Genomic DNA, 14,101 nt, shown 5'->3' on the forward strand with positions numbered 1-14,101 from the left:
TGGGCAGCTCCAAAAACCCAGACTCAAGTCAGGGCATTCCTTGGCTTGACTGGGTACTACAGGAGGTTTGTGAAGGGATATGGATCCATAGTGACAGCCCTCACAGAACTTACCTCCAAGAAAATGCCCAAGAAAGTAAACTGGACTGTAGAATGCCAACAGGCCTTTGACACCCTGAAACAAGCAATGTGCACAGCACCAGTTCTAAAAGCTCCAGATTACTCCAAGCAGTTCATTGTGCAGACAGATGCCTCTGAACATGGGATAGGGGCAGTTTTGTCCCAAACAAATGATGATGGCCTTGACCAGCCTGTTGCTTTCATTAGCAGGAGGTTACTCCCCAGGGAGCAGCGTTGAAGTGCCATTGAGAGGGAGGCCTTTGCTGTGGTTTGGTCCCTGAAGAAGCTGAGACCCTACCTCTTTGGTACTCACTTTGTAGTTCAAACTGACCACAGACCTCTCAGATGGCGGATGCAAATGAAAGGTGAAAATCCAAAACTGTTGAGGTGGTCCATCTCCCTACAGGGAATGGACTTTATTGTGGAACACAGACCTGGGACTGCCCATGCCAATGCAGATGGCCTTTCCAGGTTCTTCCACTTAGAAAATGAAGACTCTCTTGGGAAAGGTTAGTCTCATCCTCTTTCGTTTGGGGGGGGGGGGGGGTTGTGTAAGGAAATGCCTCCTTGGCATGGTTACCCCCTGACTTTTTGCCTTTGTTGATGCTAAGTTTTGATTTGAAAGTGTGCTGAGGCCTGCTAACCAGGCCCCAGCACCAGTGTTCTTTCCCTAACCTGTACTTTTGTTTCCACAATTGGCACACCCTGGCATCCAGGTAAGTCCCTTGTAACTGGTACCCCTGGTACCAAGGGCCCTGATGCCAGGGAAGGTCTCTAAATGACTAAGTCGACATGGCACTCCCCTCAGGGTGCCATGCCAACCTCACACTGCCTATGCAGTATAGATAAGTCACCCCTCTAGCAGGCCTTACAGCCCTAAGGCAGGGTGAACTATACCATAGGTGAGGGCACCAGTGCATGAGCACTGTGCCCCTACAGTGTCTAAGCAAAACCTTAGACATTGTAAGTGCAGGGTAGCCATAAGAGTATATGGTCTGAGAGTCTGTCATACACGAACTCCACAGCACCATAATGGCTACACTGAAAACTGGGAAGTTTGGTATCAAACTTCTCAGCACAATAAATGCACACTGATGCCAGTGTACATTTTATTGTAACATACACCTCAGAGGGCACCTTAGAGGTGCCCCCTGAAACCTTAACCAACTACCCGTGTAGGCTGACTGGTTTTAGCAGCCTGCCACACACGAGACATGTTGCTGGCCACATGGGGAGAGTGCCTTTGTCACTCTGTGGCTAGTAACAAAGCCTCTACTGGGTGGAGATGCTTATCACCTCCCCCTTGCAGGAACTGTAACACCTGGCGGTGAGCCTCAAAGGCTCACCCCCTTTGTTACAGCATCCAAGGGCATTCCAGCTAGTGGAGTTGCCCGCCCCCTCCGGCCACGGCCCCACTTTTGGCGGCAAGGCCGGAGGAGATAATGAGAAAAACAAGGAGGAGTCATTGGCCAGTCAGGACAGCCCCTAAGGCAACCTGAGCTGAGGTGACTCTGACTTTTAGAAATCTTCCATCTTGCAGATGGAGGATTCCCCCAATAGGGATAGGAATGTGACCTCCTCCCCTTGGGAGGAGGCACAAAGAGGGTGTAGCCACCCTCAGGGCTAGTAGCCATTGGCTACTGCCCTCCCCGACCTAAACACACCCCTAAATTCTGTATTTAGGGGCTCCCGAGAACCTAGGAACTCAGATTCCTGCAACCTAAGAAGAAGAGGACTGCTAAGCTGAAAAACCCTGCAGAGAAGACGGAGACACCAACTGCTTTGGCCCCAGCTCTACCGGCCTGTCTCCCCACTCCTAAAGTCACTGCTCCAGCGACGCTTTCCCCAGGGACCAGCGACCTCTGAATCCTCAGAGGACTGCCCTGCTCTAGAAGGACCAAGAACTCCTGAGGACAGCAGCTCTGTTCACCCAAGACTGCAACTTTGTTACAAAGGAGCAACTTTAAAACAACTTGCGTATCCCGCCGGAAGCGTGAGACTTGCTACTCTGCACCCGACGCCCCCGGTTCGACTTGTGGAGAACAAACACTACAGGGAGGACTCCCCGGCGACTGCGAGACCGTGAGTAGCCAGAGTTGCCCCCCCTAAGCCCCCACAGCAACACCTGCAGAGGGAATCCCGAGGCTCCCCCTGACCGCGACTGCCTGCTCCTCAGATCCCGACGCCTGGTAAAGACTCTGCAGCCTCCAGGACCTGAAGGATCCGAACTCCAGTGCAGGAGTGACCCCCAGGAGGCCCTCTCCCTTGCCCAGGTGGTGGCTACCCCGAGGAGCCCCCCCCCCCTTGCCTGCCTGCATCGCTGAAGAGACCCCTTGGTCTCCCATTGAAACCTATTGAAAACCCGACGCGTGTTGGCACACTGCACCCGGCCGCCCCCGTGCTGCTGAGGGTGTACTTTCTGTGCTGACTTGTGTGTCCCCCCGGTGCCCTACAAAACCCCCCTGGTCTGCCCTCCGAAGACGAGGATACTTACCTGCTGGCAGACTGGAACCGGGGCACCCCCTTCTCCATTGAAGCCTATGCGTTTTGGGCACCACTTTGACCTCTGCACCTGACTGGCCCTGAGCCGCTGGTGTGGTATCTTTGGGGTTGCTCTGAACCCCCAATGGTGGGCTACCTTGGACCCAAACTTGAACCCCGTAGGTGGTTTACTTACCTACAAAAACTAACAAACACTTACTGTGAACTCTGAACTGTTGAAAATTGCACAGTGTCTTTTAAAATAGCTATATGTGATTTATGTGAAAACTGTATATGCTATTTTGCTAATTCAAAGTTCCTAAAGTACCTACCTGCAATACCTTTCATTTGAAGTATTACATGTAAATCTTGAACCTGTGGTTCTTAAAATAAACTAAGAAAAGATATTTTTCTATACAAAAACCTATTGGCCTGGAATTGTCTCTGAGTGTGTGTTCCTCACTTATTGCCTGTGTGTGTACAACAAATGCTTAATACTACTCCTTTGATAAGCCTACCGCTCGACCACACTACCACAAAATAGAGCATTAGTATTATCTCTTTTTGCCACTATCTTACCTCTAAGGGGAACCCTTGGACTCCGTGCATATTATTCCTTACTTTGAAATAGTGCATCCAGAGCCAACTTCCTACAGGCCCTGATTACGAGGCAAGAAGAATTATGTGCGCAGATTTTGTGTGGCTGGAATTATCGATACAGAATTTCCTGAGTTATGAGTTAGGCCTCTAAGAATGGGGAATAACTGCTGATTCAGAATTATTGGATGGAATTCTGCACAATATTCCCCAACCATTGGGTTTAATGCCAACATTTACTACCTGCTCTCAGCTGCTGATAAATGTCTGCAGGACACCTGGGGTGGAGGGAGGAAGGTGGCGAGGGAGGAGAAAGAGTGCAGGGGAGAATGTAATCTGGCAGAGGTGTCCCCCTCAAGCCCCATGCCTTGGCTGCGTATCAATTGGGGGGTGGAAAGTGGTTTGAGATGCAGTGCAGCCCTTTCCCTATGAGATTTTACCATCTGGAGTTTCCAGCCAGTAAATCAGGATATGGTGTTTCTGCACCCTAATTTTCCATATGCACACCAGACACCTTATAAATGTACATCGCAGAATTGCACATAGAAATTCAGCCACACTCGTCATAATTGAGGCCTAACTGGTAGACCCAGGAATAAAGAAACCCAATACAATTAGTTTTGGTGGTTGAACGAGGGTTTGTCACTCAGAAGTTACATTTTGTGAATAACAAATCTCTGAGTCTAATATATCAGTTATGTGGTTCAATGTAAGTTACCTCAAGCTGTATTCCCCTTAGTTCTAATGTTTACAAATGTACAAGGATGGTGTACCTAGACAGTGTGCTCCCTATGTGCACATTGTCCAGGTACACCTAGCCTCCTAATAACCAACTTAGCTTTTGGAAAAGGGCTAATTTTTTTTACTTTTGCCTTTGTTATTGCTCTTACAAGGAGCCATGCTTCATATGCCACATTTGCAACCTATGCAAGCACTATGGGCCTCATTACGACCCTGGCAGTCTTGAGATCGTCAGGGTTGTGGTAGCGGTCAGACTGACACATTCTGACGGTGGAGGCTGCGCCGTGGGCGGACTGCCAGCACCACCAGTTTCCCTCCACAGGACGGACTGGCTGTGTGAATCCTCCAGGGCAGCTCTGCAAGTAGTGCCACCCTGAGGATTACGACCCCACCCTCCGCCAGGTATTTTTTCATGGTGTTAGCACTTGGCATGGGCAGTGCAGGGGCCCCCATTGCCAGCCCCGTCGTGCTGTTCACTGTCTGCTTTGCACACTGCGCACCGCAGCATTACCACTGGCTCAATTATGAGCAGGCATCAATGTAGGGGGCTGTTTACCGCTGGGCCAGCGGGCAACTCCTAATTGGGCTTGTGGGAAGGCAGCCACAATGGCGGCAATGTAACCGCGGGAGTTTGGCGGACGGCCTTTTCCGTCCACCAAACACGTAATGACCCCCTATGTTTTTGACAAGAAATATAAACCTAATTCTTGGTTTGCTCAAACTGTGTAGAGGTAATTGTTCACCAAGAATCTTCTGAGCCATCTTAGCTAACACCCTTAGAAGTCTCATATCTGCAATTCTTCTCAATGGTGATGGAAGGGGGAGGTTAACAGTATAGAAGCTAGAACAAGTTACTGTGGTGAGTAATGTGCTGTTTGTGCTTAAACCACCCTTCCTACGACAAATTACCTGCAATTCAGTCTGTTTATGCAATCTACTTTTAATGATGGACAGAAAAAATTAAGATGAAAGTCCAATTGGTTGTGCTTGGGAGTCCTGGAGGGGGGAAAGTGTTGATACTCTTGGGTCTCTCTTTGTTTGCTATGGCAAATGCATCCAGCTCTATCCTTCAATAGGGAGAGCATTTCAGGCTTATGAAGGAAGTTGACAGAAGACCTAACGTACAACGTTACTATGGAGCATAACATTATCCATTTCCAGCATATGCAGTTCCACTTTTAACATGAATACCTAAAAAGGTAAAAAGTTAAGATATATATTTTTTATTATTATTTCTTATTTCAGAACTAGAACATTTACATTAATTTGATTGCAGCAAATAACCCAAACACCAGGTTTTGGCATAAGTTGTCACATACCAAGCATTGTAAATCTTTATCACAATCCCATCTCCTAGAGCAGTGGTTGTGTATCTTGCGGTGGAGTTATTCCCGAAAATGGTTGATCATTCATCTATAAAAGTGTGTTAAAATTCACCTGTGTACAGTTTTATTATACCAAACAGAGTCCCCTCATAGGCTTAGAATGCATAACATATAAGATGGTAGGCTTTTTCGGTTGAGCTATACTCAGTCCTGTGACTAAGATTAGTGCCAGAAGTGATCCTGTCGGCTTCTTTGATAAACAGGTCTGCAGTGATATCCAAATGTCCCGGAGTGTCTAAGTAGGTGGTTGTATTGTGGCACTGTATCACAGTATATTAGATCGGCAAACCAGCCAGTATATTTAGGTGGAGATCGTCTGGCCTATTTCAACGTGAGTAAAACCAAGGTTGCTATTTTTCTCATTGAATTGGGTAATTTGTTTAGCATAGCCTGAAATGGCTATCGAGGAGGAGAGTTGCAAAACTATACCTAGTATCTTTGATATAATGCAATATATTTCCACCCTGAACGCTGCGTTGTCAGGACAAGACCAAGTTAACTGTTGGAAGTCAGCAGCTGCGTTACTACAGCAGGAACACCTTGTATCTTTTTCATCAGGCTTTTAGGAGTGTAGTAGAGTCTACGTAGGCATCTATAGCATATAGATCTCTACCTGCCATTGAGGGATACTTTGCTTGTCTGTTAAAAGCAGAATTCGCATTGAGTGTCAGTTAGGAGCATGGCTAATTCCAACATCACTGAACTCTAGCTTTGAGTTTGTGTTTTGTGCCTTCTTTGGAGTTTAGACACTAAAGGGGTGGATGTTGGTGCCATTATTATGTGGGATGACGTTGGTTGTGTTGTTCGTTCCCGTGGGAATTCAACAGTGCTTTGGCCTGTAGTCAATTATAATGTGGTAAACAGTTTGAAAAGGATGAATCTATAAGTGAAGGATTGAAGGATGTACTGCCAAAATTAGTCTACTTCATAGGTTTTCATAGAAGAGACTGTGTACAGAGAAAAATGTCACCTCCACATGCCATTAACCCTTCATATATGAACCTTTTACTTGCACTCAGGAAAAAAATATTGAAGTTGCTTTATAAGTGACATAAAAACCTGAGCTCAACTCTGGCTCAGGTGTGGGTCTGTGTCTCAGTCAAGACGTGAGACCTTTCTTAATAGGTAAAATCGGAAAGCAACACTTCTGCTTTAGGAGAAGTCTAAAAGCACAGCTTTTACAAGAAGCCACTGACCTCCTCTTCCTGCTTAACCATGTTCTTTTCTCTTGCTCACATTCTTGCTGAATCCAGATTCATAGTGTGCTTGTCAGGTATACATCTTTTCTGGACCATTCCATCTTTACTGAGTCAAGCCCCCTCCCCCCCAATATCTCTACAGCTGGACATACTTGAGGCTTTCTAAACACTTTACACCAGTTCAATGCAAAATTCTAGACCTTTGTAGCAGGGGATGCCTCTCTGCACAGCTGTGGTTTACCTGGGAACATATGACTCTTACCGAGGAGGAAAGACAGAATCAAGAACGATGCCTGGAGGTGGCTCTCATTGCAATGTACACTGTATGTGTAAATGACAGCATTCATCACCTATTCATAAAGGACTCAAAACCTGCAAATCGTACATTTAATTGGTAGTGGATTATTCTAACACTCTAGACTATTGACTCTTCTAAGAACCATTCACTCACCTGTAAAGCAGCCGAGGCTTTCTGCATGTCTACTGTCCGTTTGTTCCATGTAATAGCAATCTTCTTCCTCTTTGATATTGCATGATGCACCTGCCAGTTAAAAAAAAATTGGGCTTCCTGTTATGGCATCCAGAAAGGCAGAATCCACAGATGCTGGCAATAACTTCATAAATATCTATATTTCTTTCTTTGATAGAGATTGGATGCAACATCACTGTTCACCAGAACAAAGACAATGGTGTCACTATCACTACTTTAGTATTAACTGACGCAGTTGTGCTATCAAAATGCTGGCTGCCAGAGTACACGAAAGCGAGGTCCCTTTTAGAAAGCTATATGCCAGTTCGAAGTTGAGATGTTTGATTCAAGTTTATTTAAATTAAGACAGGTCCACGTGAACACAGTAAGAACAGCAGCAAAAGACAACTGCAAGAAATAACTCACATTCTTGAAAAAAAAAGGAATCATAGTTTATTATATATATATACAAATAAAACAAATTCTACTTAGAACAACTGTCAACATAAATTGTGTCCTTTCCTTCTCTGCTTTCAAATAATTGTAGTATTAATGCAGCCTCAACAATTTCAATTTTTTCAAATGCATTGCACAGCATCCACTTTTATATGCACTTTCGCAAAGTGACCTATTTTTGTATAGTCACCCCAAGTTTTTCTATTTTTGTGGTGATTCGCTTCTCACCAGGTAGCCAGTGGAGGGTCCTCAGGTGTTATTCTCAGCGAAGGGGGTCCAGAATGAGTCTGGCGGCGGCATTTTGGATGAGTTGAAGTTTTTTGATGTTCCTAGTTGAGGTGCCAGCGTAGAGGGCGTTGCCGTAGTCAAGCCTGCTAGTGACTAAGGCATGGGTGACTGTCCTGAAACAGTCTGCTGGGATGCATCTGAAGATCTTCCGAAGTTTGCAGAGGAGGTGACAGAGTTTCCCAGGCGGGTCATGGATAGGGAGAGTCGAGGATGATTCCTAAGTTCCATGCATGCTCGGTTGTTGCGGGGGAGGGGCTTCTGAGGAAGGGTGGGTGCTGAGGGATGTGGGGCACCAGGAGTCATCCCAAGCTGAGGTGGCTTTTCCGAAGATGATGAGCTCAGTCTTGTCGGAGTTGAGCTGGAGGCAGCTTTCTCTCATCCGGGTGGCAACAGCCTCCGCTCCTGAGTGAAAATTCCTTTTGGCCGTGTCCGGTGAGGGAGATGATGAGTTGTGTGTCATCGGCATACAACACTGTGTTCAAAACGTGGCTTCTGATGATTGCAGCAAGAGGAGCCATATATATGTTGAACAGTGTGGGACTCAGTGAGGATCCTTGGTGGTCTCCGCAGTTCACTCCTGTGGGTCTGGAAGTGCAGGGCGGGAGTCCGACTCTCTGCATCCTCCCAGAGAGGAAGGAGTGGATCCATTCCAGGGCTTTTCCGCGGATTCCTATGTCGTGGAGTCTGGTGCAGAGTGCTGTGGGAGACCGTGTTGAATGCTGCTGAGAGGTCGAGGAGTATGAGTGCTGCGGTCTAGGAGTAATTAGATGTAGTCGGTGGCTGCCAGCTGTTCTGTCTCCGTGCTGCGATTGCTGCAGAAGCCGGACTGGGAGCTATCCAGGGAGTTGTTGGCCTCAATTAAATTCTGTAGTTGTGTGTTGATTGCTTTCTCTAGTACTTTGGCAGAGTAGGGTAGCAGCGAGATGGGCAGGAAGTTCTTTAATTCTGATGGGTCGGCCAAAGCTTTCTTCAGAAGAGTGCGTATTTCGGGGTTTTTCCAGACCTCGGGGAAGGTGCTGGTGCTGATGGAGCAGTTGATTGTGTTACGAAGCTCGGAGGTGATGGATGTGCTGGCTCTGATATATTTGTGGTGCGGGCAGGGTTCCGAGGGGGCCCCGGAGTGGGTGCTGTTAATGATGTGTTGTCTGTTTCCTCTGTGGTGAGCGTGGACCAGCCATGGATGGTCTGGGTGGGCCCTGGGGTGGTGGGGGGGGTCACAGGTTCCGGTGCCAGGATTTTCCGAGAGGAAGCTGTCATAGATGTCCTGGATCTTATGGTGGAAAAAGGAGGCAAGTTTGTTGCAGAGGTCGTGTGATGGGGGGACGCTGGTGGTTTCGGATGGGGAAATGACTGAAAAGAGTTCCTTAGAGTTATGTGCGGTGGAGTTGATGCGGTCCCGGAGTGCGTCCTTTGCGTTCTTGATTTTTCATCAGTGGGCAGCGGTTGCAGCTCTGAATGAGGTGACGTCTTCGCTGGGTTAGCTGTTCCTCCATTTTTTCTCTAAACGTCGGTGGATACGCCTTGATTCTTGGAGTTCGGTGGTGAACCAGCTGGCTTTCTTAGGTATGTGTTTGGCAGATGTCAGCCAGAGAGGGGCTAGAGTGTCGGCGCTTCATTAAAAGGGGCCATTATTTGAAAAAAAAGGGTCAAAAGGGGATCCCAACAACTACTGGCTTATTGTTCTTCTCGATGCCAAAGGAAAACTCTTTGCAAAATTTATGTCTGATAACTTGCTACTGTGGAATACACACATTGATGTACATAGATTAATGTAATTCCTTTCAAGCAATCAGGATGTAGATCAGGGTGTTCAATAACTGACATTTTTGCAGTTACATTTTTAGTAAATAAAACTTATTTGACAAAGTCAACCAGAAACAATTATGGGAGAAATTGTCAAAATGGTACTATAATACATTTTTTCATATCCCTGCATGAAGGAACTTGGCTTCAGTTTAAGTTAACAAAAAGTGTGTTGTTGACAGGAATTTCCCACAACAAACGGTCTTAAACAAGGCTGTATCCTAGTGCAGTTTCCTTTTTCATTACATATAGCGTTGTTGTCATCATTTTTAAACCACAGAGATGCACCTTCTCTAAAGCTGGGAGGTAAAACAATAAGCTATTGAGCCTACGCAGATGATATCATTCTTTTCTCTACGACTCAGACTGGACTTCAATCACAGTTATAAAACCTACAAAAATGTATTTGGAAAACAATCTGAAAGTTGACTCTGGGAAAACAAAAGTTATGCTTTTAGGCAAATCTCAGACCACTATATGGGCCTAATGGTTGAAGTTAATATGCTTACATAGTCATAACATATGTCCAAAATGAAAATTAAGGCCATTGATATAGCGCAGTGTGTTTAGGATGCATATGGTGGTCGAGCTATCTGTCAATCTTTAAAGGTAACTGAAACTAAATTAGTGCTGTCTCTATTATATAGAGCAAACTGATTCGGATAACATCTACATGAAAAAAAAGATTTTTATTGAACCTTAGTTCATCCATACCACACTGCAAACTAAGGGGCTCATTCTGCCAACATTCTGACCGTGGTGGAGCCGCCACTTTCCAACCGCTGACACCGCCAGGGCCGCACTGCCCTTCGGATTACGAGTACCCATCTGCCAGCCTTTCCATGGCGGTGAACACTGCCATGGAAAGGCTGGCATAATGGGGGTGTCTGGGGGTCCCTGCACTGCCCATGACCTTGGCATGTGCAGTGCAGGGGCCCCCATGCACAGCCTCATCACGCATTTGACTGCCCGACGCACCACAACATTGCCGTCTGCTCAATTATGAGCAGGTGTCAATGTTGTAGTGAGTGTTCCGCTGGCCCAGAGACGTCCAGTACTGGCGGTCTTTTGCCTGCAGCGGCTTTTTGCTGTGCTGTGAAAGGACCGCCAAAATCAGAATGACCCCCTAATACTGGAACTATCTTTGATAATATTAATCTCAATATGTTTTTCTGCAATGTTAAATTATTCATGTGCTTGTGCGACAGCTAATAAAGATTCTCTGAGATCTATTTTTAAGGAATTAACAAGTATGATTGAACATAATTCTGATTTGAGTTTTGCAGTGGTTAACAGAATAATTATTGAAAATAACTTGCCCTCGCTAAGTGATTTACAAAACTGCTACGTTTAGAACGTAAAAGTATAATAAAATGGAATATGATGAGGAACATGAGTGCTGCTGACCTGTCAACCTCACAGAAATATAGACAAGTTAAAAACACAATAGAGTTGTATTCCAGCATACAATAAGAACACATAAATTACATGTATCCTGGATGTAAATTAAAATATTTGAGAGTTTGCCTCATTCTGATACCAATAAGTCATTTTGAAGGATCATAGATTTTTTAACCTTCAAAGTTCTGCTGTTTATGCAATTAAAATGAGGAATCTATTGATATATAATCTGTCTGTGTCCTGTCTTACTTGGCTTGAGGAAGAAATCCCTGAAAACTGCATTTTTAACTTCCAATTGTAAAAATATTAAGGATGCCATCGCTTATTGTTTTTCTACAAAAGACTATCAATATAGCAGGAAACTGACCAGGTTCTTAGAGCTGTCTGATCGACTTCTTAAGGGAAGCAAATTAAAGGTAATTTTTTTATGAACGTTTAATATTCCTTGTATTTTTAAAACTCGTTTTATTGTGCCTTATTATTGTATTGAAAACCTTAATATTTTCAAACAATGTACATTTATTCATTTATTCATCACTTGTCGATTGCAGCATCTGCTGTGACACTTCAGAGAAGTGGGTATGCTTGTCTCCAGGAACCTTTACCCTTTGTTTAGGGAGTGCCCAGGAGTCGTCTCCACCTATTGGCTAGTGAACCCTACAAAGCTGGACCCTCACCAGAACTTCTGCAGAACACATTGTGAACCTCCGAAAAGAACAGAGGACTGTACCTGCTGTCTGTGACCTTTGAGGAGCTCTGAAGGACTAGACTTGCTTCCCTAGTACCAAGGAGACCATGGAGAAAGAAGAGGAGTCTAAGGGTCTGTTGGCTAATCCTCTTTGTGGCTATAGGGACACAAAATGTTGCAACATGCCTTTCCGTCACAATTCCCAGCTGACCAGTGAAAACTGGAAACTGGACTGCACTTTGCTGGTGGCCTCTGCCTGGCACCGGGAGAGTCTCCAAGTGTCGCCCAGAGGTTATATGGGCTTACAAGTATACAATTACAATGGGTTTACAAACTACATAATAGTGTTGGTCTACACTGTACTGACTCCACATCTGTTCTACATGATTAATAGCAAATAGTCTTAATAAGAAGAAAGATACCAAGGCCTAGATTTACCATTATGTCACACAACGCACCACAGCAAGGAAATTTGTGTGCTGCATTGAGTGACAGGGAGAAGGCAGGAATGATTCATATCTATCGAGATATGACACATGCGTGTCCTCCCCTTATTCTGGCACACACAGTGCAATCTAGCTTTAACACAGGCACCCTTGTGCCATGGTGCAAGGTTTCCAGCGTTACAGGCAGGATTGTTTTTGTGCAGGGAGTGCCACCTTCTTGCACAAAAACAATCCTTAAAGGCATTTTCCCCTTTTTAAGTGTGCTGTAAAACGCAGAACACATTGAAAGAGGAAACAACAATGAGAAATAAAGATATTTCTGTTTATAGCACCTCAATAGGTAAGGCGTACATTTCTGATGTATTCCCAGGTTTCAGTGTTGGTAAATCACACCTTTCCTGTGCAGTGTAACGCAAGGCAGCAACTTGCGCTGCTTTACATTTCGCCAGATTTACCAAGCCACGCAGGGTGCTTCTGCGTGGTATGGTAAATCTCAGTCTAGGTTTGGCGTCGCCGACTGTTGGCAAAAAGTGACGCACAACCTTGAAAAATCCCGGGCCAAAGATATAAATTAGGATATGGGTAATTGCGTTTATTTAGCTATGGACTAAAAGGATATTATATATGTTGCTATATGTAAGGGGAACACTACAAGCTGTATTCAGTCTTCGAAATGCACTTGTGTCCTGGGCACATGTTATCTTCCAGCTGTGCACAAAGGAGCCTAAGAGCGCATATTTAAAAAACAAAAGCTGGAGGAAAATACAAAACAATTATCAGTTTCCCTTCAGGGTTGAACAGGCCATTACTTTAACTAGACTTGGACCCTTAGCCACTGTATTAAAGAATTCAATGACAGATCCCTTGTGGTTTACTGCTGCCTCACACTCATCAGGCATCACTAAAAATAAATCATTACATATTGCGCCTTTCTGATGCAGCTTCTGACACTGCTTTGCACCTGAACAACCCCCAGTCTGGGACAGTAATACCTGTGCTCATCTAGTTATGAAAATAGCTCAAAATGTTTTTTGTGCAACAAAATAACTGTTATGGACAATGTTCTGTTTTGCTGTCTCTCTCTGCCCTCTCTCGCATTGGGCCTTTGCTACTTTCAAAACTTTTACTGTTGCTCTTTGATGTTGCTTACTGTTAGTATTCCCTTCCATATCCAGTTCATGACACTGTTGCATTTGTTTCATTCATGTGGTATTACAAAAAGATATAGCACTACAAATAAATAACGTTTAGCTCACATGTTCAATACAGTTTAAGCACACTGTAAACCAAAGCACTATTTATAAATGTAGACATTTTACATTTCATATATGTAAAATGTTGACAAAACAGTTTAAACAACACAGACACCAAGCGCAAATGTGGACTAAGTCAGAAAACAATACATTATTTTACAAAGATGAGAAAACATGAAAATCCAATGTCTGGCCTTAGCAAGCTGGTGCAATGGCTAATTAAACAACATGCATTTCAACCAACTGTAACTGTAAACTGCATAAGCCACAAAACACTAAGAGGCACCACCTACATGTAGCAGTCAGGCGACTGGAAGAAATTTTTTAAATTAAAAATAACCTTTCCATATAGTTTCAGTAGAACACTATCACTATTTCCTAGCAGGTAGGTGTACGTGATACAGATATAGAGATGGCATCAAAGCACTATGAAAGGTAACCACTGTTGTGGTACATGTCATGCATGCAACAAAGCTAGAGTGTCTGATAAATGGGAACACAATGGATGCAAGATATTTTTTAAGGAAATGACAAACTGCAGGAGCCATTACATACTATACTTAATTTTATGCCCATGTGGTCTGGGCTAGGTGGGAGAAACTGGGAGAGAGTTCAGAAATCACTATGGTGAACATAAATCTTACAATAAGGACAAAAAAGTTCAAAGCATGATTAGTCCAACATTGGGTTGAGGCAGAACATACTGACGGTGATTTGAAATAGTCAATATTAGAAAACGTGAAACCCTGTCAAAGCCAATCTGAAATTGAAAAAG

At 44.6% G+C, this 14,101-nt stretch overlaps 1 protein-coding gene across 1 annotated transcript in view; it reads right to left on the minus strand.

Moving 5' to 3' along the window:
• Nucleotides 1-14,101, minus strand: part of LOC138288370 (zinc finger protein 282-like) — a 94,121-nt gene that overhangs the window by 22,120 nt on the left and 57,900 nt on the right. Inside the window, exon 6 of the mRNA XM_069229930.1 lies at nt 6,974-7,063. Within this exon, the coding sequence (XP_069086031.1) occupies nt 6,974-7,063 (90 nt within the window). The remainder of the gene's footprint in view (nt 1-6,973; nt 7,064-14,101) is intronic.

The sequence above is a fragment of the Pleurodeles waltl genome, chromosome 4_1 (assembly GCF_031143425.1).
Source record: "Pleurodeles waltl isolate 20211129_DDA chromosome 4_1, aPleWal1.hap1.20221129, whole genome shotgun sequence".
Classification (NCBI taxonomy): Eukaryota; Metazoa; Chordata; class Amphibia; order Caudata; family Salamandridae; genus Pleurodeles; species Pleurodeles waltl.